Raw genomic sequence first — 14,179 nt, 5'->3', positions numbered from 1 at the left:
TTTTAATAATCCTGCTCCTGTCAGTAGGATACATTTCCTTTTGATGATACTGAGAGCTTGTTTTCCATTCCTTGGGCCGTGTTGTAAACCGGATCCAAAACAAGATGACTCTGCAAGTGGCAATTCCAGTCCTATTGCATCTCCCTTATGATCGGAAGCATGTAATGACTGCTCGAGCGAACGGGTGTATTTCAAATGCTCTTTCCTGACACCTGTCGTCACCTATTCCTCTTGATGATGTGGGAACTTCTTTAAATACACTTAAATAATTTCTGCTCTTTTCATTTTAATTACAGTTTGCCCTATCCTCGTGATAAGTTGTGAGAGCACAGAAAAGACTCTACCACCAGCTTCTTTAGACTTTTTTCCTGTGATCTTGTGTAACAGTCAAGTTGACGTTATTCTGAATTACCACAGGAAAAAAGTGTCTGACTGCTCTTTCTGCATAGCATACTTTGGATTTTGTTAGTTCCTTCATTGACACGTGTATTTTTAAATGTCTCTACCTGCAAATCGAAGCTGCCTTACAATCACGAGTGTGCTTACGTGGGGCCCTTGACGCGGAGCACAGTGAGACTACTGCCTTTAATAACTAACTCTGACCTGCAAATACAAAGGCGTTTTAAAGCTTAATAATTCAAAGCATTCTAGAGCAAATAAAAGTCTCATCCTCTTGCAGCGGGACAGTGGTCCTTCTTTTAAATGTCATACGGCAGCGATCACCAAGTACGGCCCTCTGGCAGTGCTGTGCGCTTCCTGTGAGCAAAGCCGCTCCCACTACCGCCAAGTCCAAACCTCTTTTGCAGGCCCACGGTTGAACAAAGACCCGCCCCTCCCCCCCACGGGAGGCCCGCGGCAACCGCGCGTCCCCGTCCCCGGGGGCCACCCGCCTCCCCGCCCGGGGGCGGGGCCTCGAGGCGCGGGTGGGGCGAGCCGCACCCCCGCCCCTCCCTCAGAGGGCGGGGCCGGGTGCCCGGGGCTCGGCTCACGTGATCCCCTCGGTCTCCGCCCCCTGCCCGCTCCGCCATGTTGTTTCTTCCTTCCCCAGCGCCCGGCGGCGGTGGCGGCTTCGGGCGGTGGCGCAGCCCGGGCTCGGGACCGGCGGCAGCCCCCTTCCCGTGGGCAGGTATCGGCCGGCGCGGCGGGATCACCCTCTCCTCGCCGCGTCTCCTTGCCTTTTCCCCGGCAGGCGCGGGGCGAGCAGTGGCCGCTGGCTCCGGGACCGGTGTCCCGGGGAGGGCGGCCCGCGCCGAGGACTCTCTCCTCGGCCGCGGCTGAGGAGGTGAGGGGGCCGCTCTCCCCCGGGCCGCGCTCCCAGCCCGGCAGCCTTCGGAGGAGGATGGGGGGAGCGGCCTGGAGCTGACTGGGGTTTCGCTGTTTGCCTTCCTCCTGACACTCCGCCAATGGCTCCGTTCCCCTCTCCGCGTCCCCCGCCGGTGTCCGAGCTCTGCCGGGTCCCGGGCGCGCTCCGGTAACTGCTGGCCTCCGGGGAGCAGGAGGGGAGCCCCGTCCGTCCGTCCCGCCCCCCGCTGCGGTGCACCCCTTGCCGAGGCCGCGGTGGAGAGGGCCCTGGGCGCTCCCCGAAGCCGGTGCGGGCGGCGGGGAAGTGTGGCGTGATCGGGGATCCCGTGACTCCGGGGCAGGCGGTGGCTCCTCTGGGAAACGGCTCCTGCCAGGCCATTCCCAGCCGGCGCATGATCAGTCTCCGGCTCCACAGTGCTTCCTCAGCACTGATGGAGATCTCTGATCTGTTTGGGTGGAACTCGGTTTCGTACCTGTCCCCTCAACACCTTTCAAACTGAAAAGAAAAAAAGAAAATGGTCCCTTTATCGCCTTTTCCTGTTGCTGTCTGCTGAAGAAGGACTTCTGTGTTCCCAAGGGGACTCTGAGAAACGTGCTTTACGTTTTTAGTTCTTCTTTTTTAAACCAGTGACTCGATTTAGCTCTCCTCTGCAACTGCCAGTTGCTTTTCTGATCGTGGTAGGTGGCTGTACAAACTTAGATGCGGTGATGGCTGCAGAACCAAAAGGATTAGGTTAAGATTGTTGAATCACTTCTGTCTGAGTGGTTAATGAGCAGTTTCAGTGTAAATGTTCCATGTTAAATGTAACTTGTGCAAAATAATGGAACAAATAACAGAATAGTACAAGAAAACTAATTTTAAAAACCTGTATTGGTGGCCTTTCTAGCAAGGTTACGTATGACTAAATAAATGGAGAACACTTAATTTTATTAATTTGGATGGGGTAGGCAAGTAGGGAACTCCTTGGCTAAGTTTTGTTTTGGAATTAAAACGCTTGTCTGCAGATAGCTGTCATGCAGTCTGCCACCCTACGTGTTGTTTTCCTTCTTTCCGTATTGTCCACAATAATTTACAGCTCTACTAAATAAGCATGTGGTTTTTATTTGTCTTTACTTTTAAAGTGTTGTACAACACTTAAATTGTCAGTGCTTCCTTTTTTTAGAGCAAGGGTGATTGTATGTGTTGGGTTTTTTGGGGGATTTTTTGGTGACCTTTTAGTAGCTTATAAGGTAAAAAGCGGTAATGGCAGACTAGAGGGAGAGCTATTTCTCAGATGTACCCAAAATAAATGCAAAACTTTTTTTCCTGGCACTTTTATTTCTAGAGAAACCTAACCAAAGGATGGTACAACTACATCTGTGTTTCAGTATCAACATGGAATTTATAATGAATGGTTATTTTTCTCTGACTTCTTTCAGGTTGTATGGAGCTCTGTTTGTTGCCTGAATTTTAGTAAAGCCTTTTCCATTAAGTTAAAAATAGGGAGTGTGTAGTAAAAAAAAAAAAAAAAAAAACAAGACTCTAGCAGTTCTTTTTTTGCTTTTGAGTGCTCAAACAAACCGTCAGTTTCCTTAAATTGAAAATATGTGAAAAAAATTGCAGAGAGTCAAATGAGGTATTTGGATTTCAAGCTGTATTTTATTTTGTGTCAATTTAGTAATAAATCATGAGAAACAGATCTTTCAGCTCCTTAGGACTGGAATTTTACATAAATGTTTCACAATGAATAAAAACTTCCCAGCAAAAAGGCTTGTAAGAATTCCTTAAGTTTTTTTTTTTATAATGTTCATTCTCGTTGGTGTTTTGTTTTTGTTTTCATTCTCTACAGAGCAGACAGTACGTTGTCCTGGTACAGTGTAACCCACTTAATCCCTTAGGGATGAGCTTTGGTCACATAGTTAATATTGGGAACAATAAGAATGCACAATGTAGCCTGACCAGTAGAGGCTGCTATTGCTAAGAGTCCCTGGAGGAAAAGGGAAACTAATGCAAGGGAGAAAGACGAGCACATATGAGCAGAAATAATTGCTTAATACGTTATTGAAAGACTGGAGGCAGTAACAGAGAAGTAGGTTGCAAGGAGAATGTCAGTTAACTCATAAATTGTTAGAAATGTTGGACCAAGAGCAGCAGCACCTAAGGGTGTTTTGAAGTTGGCCGAAAGTAATAGAATATTTAAGTTGGGAGATGCTCAACTGTGAGCTGCTGAGAAATGTCAACTCTTATTAAATCAGAATAAATAATAGTTTTCTCATTCTACTTGAACATGGGGAATGAGATGGAAAGTGAAGGCCAGGTCTTTGCAAGATTAAACTAGCGGAGGTATAAATGCAGGTATTTCTCCTGACAAGTTTTGCCGATTGAGTTTGTGGCTAGATGTAAGTTAGAATAAATGAAGTGATTCTGGCAGTAGGTACTGGGATGATTTCATGATCGGGGGTTATGCGGACTTCAGGAGTCCTTCCCTTGGCTGCTGTTTCCTTCATAGTCCTGAGTCATGCCAGGCAACTGTTTGAACTAGAGCCCTGAACTAGGTAGGAGTTAAAAATGACCTTTCAAAGAAACCCCAAATATAACTTTTTTGTATACAAACGAGTGGCAACAGCTGTATGTTGGTTCAGTTTGGGTTGTGTTTATATTAAAAAGTATTATGAATAAACTCTAGTAATATTCTAGTGTTAAAGCATGTCTAGGCTGCTTAAAACTAGAGGCAATTTTCAGATAACCTGTCATCAAATTATTAAAGATCTATCCAACAGAAAACACAAACTACCTTCACAGTGCAATAGTGAAATCATAGATAAAGGAAGGAGGATTTGCAAGATGATTAGGATGTCAGTAGGTCAAGCCATATGATTGAAGAGCTTCCAGAGAACTAGGCATTTCACAAGTGGCCGTCAATAAAGGGGTGTTGCTGATCCACAGCTCTTACGTTGGTAACCCGTGGAGGGGAAGGACAGTTTGGAGGCTGATTAATGTCCGAGCTTGTAATGCATTCAAAAGTACAAAGCATGTAGCATCTTGACTTCATATCTGTATGTTTCCCTTTGAATTGAGAGCAAAATGTTTCAAGGTCAAACAGGCTTGTGGCCTCTTATGCACTAAAAAACCATTCTTATGCTTCTTAATTGGCCAAACCACTACTTTCTAAAAAGAATAACAAGGATTGGCTAAGCAGAGAAAAGGGAGAAAATTTGCTTTTGTTCTTTCTTTTCAGATTTCTGGAAACTTGCAGTTCTGCTGTAGGTGACAAGTATAACTACTCTGTAGTGATTGAGGGCTGAGAGATGTAAAAACTCCACAAACAGTAAGTGTAAGTGTTGAAAACTACTTTACACAGTTCTGGATTCTGCCCCTGCTGCTGCAACTCTGACAGTTCTTAGAACTTTTTTTCAGACCTTTTATATAGAGAAGCAATTTATGTAACTTTTTGATGAGCCACTGCAACTAACAAACCACAGGAAACAACTTTTTTTCTATGCTAGCCTGATCAATATTGTCAAATGCTTTGTTAGTGTTAAGAAAAAAAAATTACTAATGAGGGAGTAAGTTTACGTTATGTTATTGAAAGGCCAGTGTTTTTGTCAGACAGAATACTTTTAGTGTTTGTGTGCCTTTTTGAACTGATAATGTCTGATACCTGTGGTTTAACAAAATAAGATGGCTTAGCAAAAAAAATCGTGAATAAGCTTCAAAGCTGAAATGGATGTGTTGTAGATGTGTAAATTTGAGGATAGGAAGTTATGAAACAAGTTATTGTTATGCTAGTTATGGAACTGCTAATTCTGCTTGTCAGTAACTTTGAGTTTTTTCTTAAATCTTTAACAAAGATAGCCCCTTTTTTAAGCAGTCTTTGCTGAAAGCATATTAGGGTGTAGATAAATGTGATTAGTTGGAACAAACTTGAGTCTGCCTGACCCTGGATTTTTTTCCTTCTCCAAGTCAAATAGGTGCTCTTTAACAATTTTAGTTAAAGCACAGTGTGCCACTTACCTTCAAGGAAACATTTGGGTTTAGTCTTGATTTCATATAGCCGGTGGTTCATCAGTGACCACTGGCTGAAAATGGTGATTGGAATAAATTTTATTGCCTGTTTCCAAGTTAGAAAGTAGATACAAATGGAGAAGCAACAGCCTGGAAATTTGAAGTGTCCCTTACATCTGTTTCTTCAAGAATACTGAGGGAATTCAGTGGTGCTATTGCAATGGATCCAGTTTTTGGTGTCTTTTATTAAAAAAGGGGTGGTAGAGGTGAGATTTCAGTTGCTACATGGTTTGGTTTGTTTGTTTGTTTTTTTAATGGTGTCCTGCTGTGCCTAGTATCAGTACGGTAAAAGTGAAACTACAATTGGTCCAATTGACTCGGTTTGCTTAATAGTTTAAGTGTGCTTGCTGACATCACAGGTACAATGCAATTACTGTGTTGGCTAACAGTATTTTTCCATAGACATAACTTCAGTTCAGCACCTGTCTTCAGCCTTCAGTACTCTGGTATAAGCAGGTTCTCCTTAATCTATTAAATGATTTTTATAGTAGAAAAAGACAAATTCCTAGACTAAGTTTGTGTGTTGCTGTTATGGTTTTCTAGACCAAGAATCTCACTTTTCTTTGAGTGCTGCCTCAGTACCTAAGTGTTAAAAGAGGTAATTGCACTCAAAATAAAAAGGCAGCTATGAAGGTGACAGTCATGGAATTAAGAAAATCTAGATGGATAAATTGGACAAAGCAGTGGTGTTTCTCTAAGCTTTGAGGGGCAGGAAATCAAAGATTTTGTAATGCACACTGATTTTTTTTTTTTTTTTTTGAAGTGGCTTAGCGTGTTGGTTTTAGTCTTGCCAGCAAATGTTTGGACTGCTAATGGAAATGTTTCAGACTGACTGTTTAAAAAGGGAGATTCTGGGAGGCGACGATTAAATTACTATTTGTCTTACGGTATATGATCATGTTAGAGATAGCACTTGGTAGAAACCGTTCCCTGCTTTTAACAGGAATATTGAAGTCAGTGGTCTAAGAGCTTGAGTCCTCTAAGTTGGTGGAGGCAATTCAGAGATGGTTATCAGAATGGGCCAGAGTGCGGCTGCTTTTTATTTGCTCCCAGTTTCTTTGAATATTGAAATGATAGAGGAACATGAGGCAAAAATCTTCTCTTTACAGACTCCTCTGTGTACTAGGTTGAGGCTACTCTTACTGTGCTGCACAATTAATTTAATGTAAGAAATAACTGGAACAAATAGTTATCTGTAATTCTGTGGTGTCTTGCAGTTCCTGATGTTGGTTAAAACAATCATGCACATTGGAAATTAAGTTTTTGTTTTGTTTTCAGATGCTGAATGATGATTTAATCTGAACTATTAAGGTAATAAATCCTCAGAAATATGGTATCAGATGTTGACTGTTCCTCCCAAAAACATTGTCAAAAAGCACATTATACAGATAAGTTCGAAGTATGTAATAGGAGAATAACATTAGTTCTCCAGGCATCTTAAGGATTTTACTGTTATTTTATGTGTTGGAGTATTAAGGCTTCATAACTTAGGAGAAAAAAAAATAACAAAAATTGAGCTCTTTAAAAATCTTAACTTATTTAAAGATGTGTAAGTGGAAGAAATGCAGCAGCCTGCTATGCTGAAACTACCATCCTGGTTCTGCAGATACTCTAAATCACATAATCAGTGAGGCTGCAGATGAGTCCCTTTATATAGTCAAAAAAACTGTGATTGTATAGTCTTTGCTGCTTCCAAACAAAAATGCTTCTTAATGCCTTTAAACATGCTGATTTGCTGTTTCAGATCCAGCTTATAAGTATATACTTAAATGACTGAACATATATCCCATTTATTTTGGAATAAGAACTTTACAAAAACATTAACTGCTAGCTAAGCATGGCAGCTTCTACTGCGGAAGCTGAATGTCCTGAAGAGTGACGTTGTCTGCAATGTCACGTTGAGATACTTGCTTATCAGTCCCAGCAAGACGGTTTCTGTAGCCTTTGTGTAGAAGGACCAGTTTGGTTCTAGTTGAAAAGACACTTTTAATGGTTTTAATGGCTGATCTGTAATTGTCTGCCCAGTGAAAGTGTTTTTATCTTCATCAGTCCCCTAGACCTTACTGTCGTGGTCCATGTAGTTGAAATTGTGCAAATCAACTTCTCAGGTTCTGGGTGCACAAAAGTACTAGATACTGTTAACAGAGTTTCCTTACTTGCGTTTTGTTTAAAATGTGGCTTCATGGAGAATTTCATGATAACAACTGCAGTTCTTCAAACTGTAGAAGCTAAAGAAACAAGTGTATAGTACCAGTCAGAACCATGTAAGTCAGTTTTTTATTCACATTGTCTTCTAGGGAACTTGTGATTTCAGTAGGACAGGAGAAAAAAAATACTAATTCTAACTTGTTCCTCCACTGAAGTGGAAGAACAGGGAAACATTCAGTACCCTCTGTTCTCATGAATGCGTTTTTTATTCAGAAGATGCTACTATCTAATGGTGTAACTCAAATAACTTACTCGTTAACCAATAGTAGGAATTAGGGAGATAAGTGAAGACATTGGACTATTTTAAGTATTTCAGCATGAACGTGTAAATGATGTCCAAGTAGGCTGGTGACTCTAATAAGGCTTTTCACATACATAAAAAGGTATGTGTTCATATCCTGAGCTATAGCAATTACCCTGTAGCTCTGTGAAAGGTAAATGAACAATCCACTTGTAGCTCTTAAGCAGTTTTAACATTGTTGTGATACAAACCTGTAGAAATATTAAGGATTTATAAACATCGTTTTTAATTACACAGTAGGAATGAATAAAATTACTTGCTCTGAACAAATTTTCAATGGAAGCGGCCACTGTTCCTTATGTTTTGAAATTCGTGTTGAGGGTTCAGCTGTAGCTTGTGTCCAACAAATAAACATTCAAAGATGGAAAGTTAAAGACAAAAAAATTCCTGAAATTTCTTGCTTCTAATGTAGGCCTTGCTTCTAAGGCAGTACAGAGTCATATGACTCTCACGCCAGCTTGTATCAGGTATTAATTCCATAACCATACTTTGCGGGTGATGTATATGCCAGTAAGGCTAATTACAACTAGCAAGACCGCATTCCTTCCTTCAGAGAAGGAGGCAGACTAGGCAACTTATGACCCATTTCCATTTTAAATAGATGTTATTTTCAGAGAAGCCTGTTTTGGCTGAGTTACTTTGAGCTCTTTTAGTAATAGTTAGGTATAGGAACAGCAGTTTTCCTCATAAATTTAAAAAATAAACTCATAAACTTAAGTTTGGGCTCTTTAAAATGAAACTTTATCCCCAAGCAATTAAAACACTTTTTTACAGTATTAGATGTATTACTTTAATGTAATTAGTATTACTGTAATGAGGGCAAACCTTGGTCTGGCACAAACCACTAATGAGCTAACTACTTTAAAAAAAAAAAATCCTTTAACACTAAAATCTGACAGTAAAAAAGCTTCATTGGTACCACTAACGCACCATCCCTGTGCTGGCAGCCAGGCTCTTCACTAGCACTTCCAGGCTTTTTGACAGTTTTACCACGGGAAGTTGACACCTACTAACTGAACTGGTAGTGTAGGCTTGGCCTCAGTGTTTGGCATCTTGAGTACCATTTGAAGTAGCAACAGGGAATTTGCTTTTGTAGTAGTTGTAATAGTATTCCATTCATCACGGCTGTTCTGCAAAGAGTAAACTGTAAAATGCTGAATGTTTGTGTACCAATACCTACTCACCTGACTTTTAAAATAAAATTACAGCATTTGCATTTGTTCTGTTTGCATTCTGTTCCCTGCAAGTTGATTTGAAATTCCTTGTCTCGTAATTTTGGGTGAAGCGCAGCAGTTACTCCAGTATAACAGATAGCGTCCTGCTTTATTCCTAAAGCTTCCTCTTCACTTTTACACATTGAAAAAATAACTTTGCTAATGAAATACAGCACTGAAGTTCAAGGCTTTTGCTCTATAAAATTCTCTCACTTCACTATCTTCCATGGATCTTTTTCAGTGAACATAAATGAATCGTTGCCCTTGTTGAAATGTGATGCGATACCCCTTCTGCACAAATGTTGGGGAGTTTGGGGGGCTTAAGTGTTTTAAGTGACAAACCAGTGATTCACGCAGTGTACTGCTTAGACTGCCATACAGACTGCAGTCTGTGGCAGAGATACCTCTTAAACACGTGATATTCTTGACTGGGAATTCTTACCATGAGTATCTACACTTCACCTGTTGAGCATAAGTCCTTCTGCTTTTGTACATGAAACTCGATGTTGGTGAACTTTTAACACTTTCTAGATATTTATGTGTGTAAAACTTTCTGCTCACAACTCTTTCCTTTTTAATGATTTTCTTAATCTTTACAGGTCTAGGAAACCAGGAGGATCTATTCCCATAACAATGGCAGCAAAATCCTCACTCCTTAAAGTAATACTGCTAGGAGATGGTGGAGTTGGGAAGAGTTCCCTTATGAACAGATACGTCACCAACAAGTTCGATGCACAGCTGTTTCATACAATAGGTGTGGAATTCTTAAATAAAGAGTTGGAAGTTGATGGTCATTTTGTTACAATGCAGATATGGGACACAGCAGGTCAGGAACGTTTTAGGAGCTTGCGGACTCCTTTCTATAGAGGTTCTGACTGTTGCTTGCTAACCTTCAGCGTGGATGACTCTCAAAGCTTCCAAAACTTAAGCAACTGGAAGAAAGAATTCATTTATTATGCAGATGTCAAAGAGCCTGAAAGTTTTCCGTTTGTGATACTGGGTAACAAAGTTGATATCGATGAAAGGCAAGTGTCTACAGAAGAAGCCCAAGACTGGTGCAGGAATAATGGCAACCATCCCTATTTTGAAACCAGTGCAAAAGATGCCACTAATGTTGCAGCAGCCTTTGAAGAAGCCGTTAGAAGAGTTCTAGCCTCTGAAGATAGATCAGATCACTTTATTCAAACAGATACAGTAAACCTTCATCGGAAACCGAAACCCAGTTCATCTTGTTGTTGACTTGAATTTTTTTTGGCCAAATTACTTTTGACTAGCTTGCTCTATAAAAGGATGGGGAAGGTGTAATAGATAAAATAACAAATGGGTTTCACTCTAATATTAAAATTGTAATATTCTGCTGCTTTCTTGGGGGAGCAAAAGAAAAATTTCCATTCATGAGTGGCCCATTATTGAATTAGTGACACTTTCTGTTTAGGAAGGTGTCAAGTAAAAACATTAATATAAGAATGTAATGCCAACTTTATTCAAATGATAAATACTTTGAATATAATTAAAACTTGAAAGTTCTAGAAGCACTACTTTGGAAAAACTGTTCTGGAATTCAGACACAAAGATACTTTTATATGTGTATATTTTTATGAAATCAGCATTCCATTTTTGTTTCACTAGAAGTCAGTTTCTTAACAATGCTAGGTATTAAACTTCAGTCTCACTACATTCCTTTTGCTGTGAGTGGTACTTCATCTCTAATGTGTTTATTGTAAGTTAATATAAATTGCCTTCAGGCCTTCTCTAATTGCCTAATGTCGCTATAATTTGTGTAGGTTTTTAAGTAGGAAATACATTTCCTACATATTTAATGTCCATTTTCCTTTCGTTTACTATTCTAATGTTGTACTAATTTTTCCAGCAGTTTAATGCAAGATACTGATGATTTTTTAAGTTAATACATGTCCTTGCCTTAAGTCCCATTCTGCATGTTTCTGATCAGTAAGGTAAAAAATCTGAGTAACTGAAGTATAACCATTTTTAGTTATGAAAAAGATATGCTTTCTTCAGTCAGCTTTAATAGCACTTGAAGGGATCCACATTATGACAAATTTGTAAGAGAACTTGTAGTATACAGCCTTAAAGTTCCAAACTCCTTGTTCCTGTTAACCTGAGCTATGAATGTGTTTACCAGTAATCTCTGCACTGTGAAACTAAGGATTGGCAATACGTAGAGAACTCAGGAAGCTCTTGACTTACAGTAGATTGTGACAGCTTTCAGCCCTAATACAAGTAAATACCTACAGCTAGTGTTTGAGCTGAATTTGATCCTTATTTAATTTGCTATTTTAGGATATGGACTTACACATTTAAGACAAGTCTTTTATATTACTGTACTCATGACACAGTGATGAACAGAAGCAAATTCTGTATTTAATGGACAGTCTTTCTGCAGTAATGGAGATGAAACCACAGAAGGTGTATTTGGAGGCTCTCCGTTGCAGTTAAATGGTAGAATACTTGTATGAGAAGTTATTGAATGTTGGCTCTCAGAGTACCCACTGTCCTTGTAATAGCAAACTTGATAGTGCAGTATTGCTTCGATGTGTAATCTGACTGCTAACAGGCATGCACCTACACACGTTGTGGACTTCAAAAGGAAGTCTGAGGCCTATAGGACAGGCCATGTTATTCGCTAAACTACACAGACTCTGCTTTCCGTACAGCAACTTTTTTGTTCCAAGAGAAAAGCCTTTCTTGAGAGTACAGTAACAGCAAGAGTTTTCTCTTAATGTATCTGTTCCATCTGTACCAGGTGTAATTATTTGGAAGTAAAGCTTGCAAAACAAACCCTTCTTGTTGCTCTTAATACACTTTTCTGAATGTATTGTATTCTTGCTTGAACCTGTCCAGGACAACTTGATTCCATAGATCTGCTGCTCCTGCTTAAAAGTGACATCTTTTTACCTTTTGTACATTCTAAGTCTAATTCATTCTTACAGTCCTGCAGATCCAGCAACAGAACCATGTTTTAAGCTTCCGTCACCTAACAGCTAAATATAGGTTGAACTGCTACTTCTGTTATGTTTAATTTCTAGTCAATGAGTGAAAAGATCTGTGAAGAAAACCTTAGCTAAATTCCTCTTAATCTTAAGCTGAGAGAGCAAAAAGCTTTAAAAACTAAGATTGTTTGCATTGGGGGCTACTAATTGTTGTAAAACACTACTACCTTACTACTTAAAGCTTCCTTTAACATTCATTTTAGCAAAGGTAAGGTTGAAACAAAACAGGACATGAAGTTACCATGACTAGAGTACTATAGATATGATTGAAATAAGATTGCTAAAAGGAAACAATCAGGGATGAGAACCATTGTGCCTACGAGTCCATCTGTGTTTTCCCATCTGTCCCCTTTCCATGTAACATCATGGTTACCAAGCCCCATCTGAGAAGTGGGTTAAATGAAGTTAAATAAAACTTAATACAATAGAAGTGTATTATTGTGCCCTGGTAGCTGCTGTAACACAACTGTACACTAATCACAAAAGGGGCTAGTGAAGATAAAGGGGGGTTTACATGCTATAGTAAATAAGACAGTATAGGAATTATGTTGAGGTCAGGATTTGGTCTAGAGGGAGACTATCAAGTACTTGAAAGAACCATAAGTCCTATGAAAAGCAGATGTAGATGATAGGTACCAAAAAAAAAAAAATCTTCATAATGCTTAATAACAAACATGAATTTCTGTACTTTTTGAAAGTGTAGTATCTATCATTCAATATGGAGGGAAGGTAGGCACTTGTGGCTTATGTTTCAATTTACTGATTCATTTCAAGTATTAATGTACATCAAGTGTGTGTGTGGGGGTGTCCTGTTAGCAATATTGAGTTCTGTAGAGTGACAGAGCATGCTATGCGATACGTATGCAAAGTTCCAGATGTCCTTTAAAATGAGGAGCAAAAATGCTGTCATGGCAAACTAGTGGGATTGATGAAAGCTATGGATATTAGAACAGACAGCACAATGGGAAGGGGCAGAAGAAACTATAGCTAGAACACAGCTAACAGCTCATGTTACAACTCCTGCTTTCTTATACTGCAACAGACTTCATTAGAATTCTTACTCCTAAGCGCCTGAAATGGGGTATGAACATAATACTTGCAAAGGAGGTCTCTCTTCTGCCTTGTCCATTGACCTTCATATTGCTGGAAGTGTTTGTTGTCTGATGCATGCTAGAATTGCATCTTTCAGACCTAGAGCAGATTTGTGACCATAGTTGATCACAAGATAACTTTCACCTGTCACTTGCAGATAGCAGTCTTCAGTTTATTGTAAAAAGTCACAAAACAAAGCATAAACAAGTGTTCCTCCATACATGGGGAGATCACAGCTACCTAGCCAAGGTCCTTCAGAATTCTGTCTTGAGACAGTGTTTCTCACTGCAAACTCTATAATGATTAATGTGATGAGTTAGCACATAATTCTTCCTTTCCTGTGGCCAGTAACAGTCTGTTTTCATAAAGCCTAGATGGACCTGTGAGACTGCATTTTCCACTTACAATTCCTATATTCAGAAGAAAAGGGGAAAGATGGATGGGGGTGTATAAGAACAGGCGCCATTTAGCTAACTGCCTTCAGAGATCAGGCAAGAGAGAAAATGCTTTCATTTTACCTAACTTCCTACTGTGTACTGGCAGAAAGAATACAATTATCAAAAAACCCAGTTTCTAAGAGTGGTGGAAACTCTTGGCACTAATCCTTTATTTTTGCCAAAACTTTTCTTACTGCCATGTATATGATTATTTAACATAAGTATTTCCTCAGTGAATCTTAACTGTTTGTATTTTTCCAACCATCATGCTACTGGGGAGGAGGCAGAAAACAGCATAACAGCTCCAATTTACTGGCTCCTTATCGTATGAATGAGAATGCTTTACCTCAAGTGTGTTTCTGTTGCTTTCATGTATAAAGCAAAAAAAAAACCCCCCAAAATTCAGCTGATTTACATAAGATTACATGACATTATCAAAATGCTGTACAATGCAGTTTTTATGAAATAATACTGCAAAGACAAGTATTCCCATCTTCACGTGCAACCCTGCCAATAAAAGTAACCTTACTGCAATCATCTGGTTTTCTTCTAAATCATTTCAAGTATAC

The 14,179-nt window shown here is 39.7% G+C and overlaps 1 protein-coding gene across 5 annotated transcripts; it reads left to right on the top strand.

Moving 5' to 3' along the window:
* Positions 1-982: 982 nt before the first annotated feature.
* RAB9A (RAB9A, member RAS oncogene family) lies at positions 983-14,144 on the top strand. 5 transcript variants are annotated; one of them, XM_075176162.1, is made up of 3 exons: positions 1,039-1,126; positions 4,521-4,610; positions 9,670-14,144. In XM_075176162.1, exon 3 carries the CDS (start codon positions 9,704-9,706, stop codon positions 10,307-10,309), a length of 606 nt encoding a protein of 201 aa, XP_075032263.1. In that variant the 5' UTR covers positions 1,039-1,126; positions 4,521-4,610; positions 9,670-9,703; the 3' UTR covers positions 10,310-14,144. The 5 variants fall into 5 exon arrangements, with proteins under 5 accessions (XP_075032272.1, XP_075032263.1, XP_075032251.1 ...); XM_075176150.1 differs by having other exon boundaries at positions 4,521-4,616; XM_075176158.1 differs by lacking the exon at positions 1,039-1,126 and adding an exon at positions 1,696-2,086 and having other exon boundaries at positions 4,521-4,616.
* The last annotated feature ends 35 nt before the right edge of the window (positions 14,145-14,179 follow it).

Source organism: Calonectris borealis, chromosome 1, assembly GCF_964195595.1.
Source record: "Calonectris borealis chromosome 1, bCalBor7.hap1.2, whole genome shotgun sequence".
NCBI classification, from domain to species: Eukaryota; Metazoa; Chordata; class Aves; order Procellariiformes; family Procellariidae; genus Calonectris; species Calonectris borealis.
The sequence above is the reverse complement of the archived record's forward strand: the minus strand, read 5'-3'. Positions and strand labels throughout refer to the sequence as shown.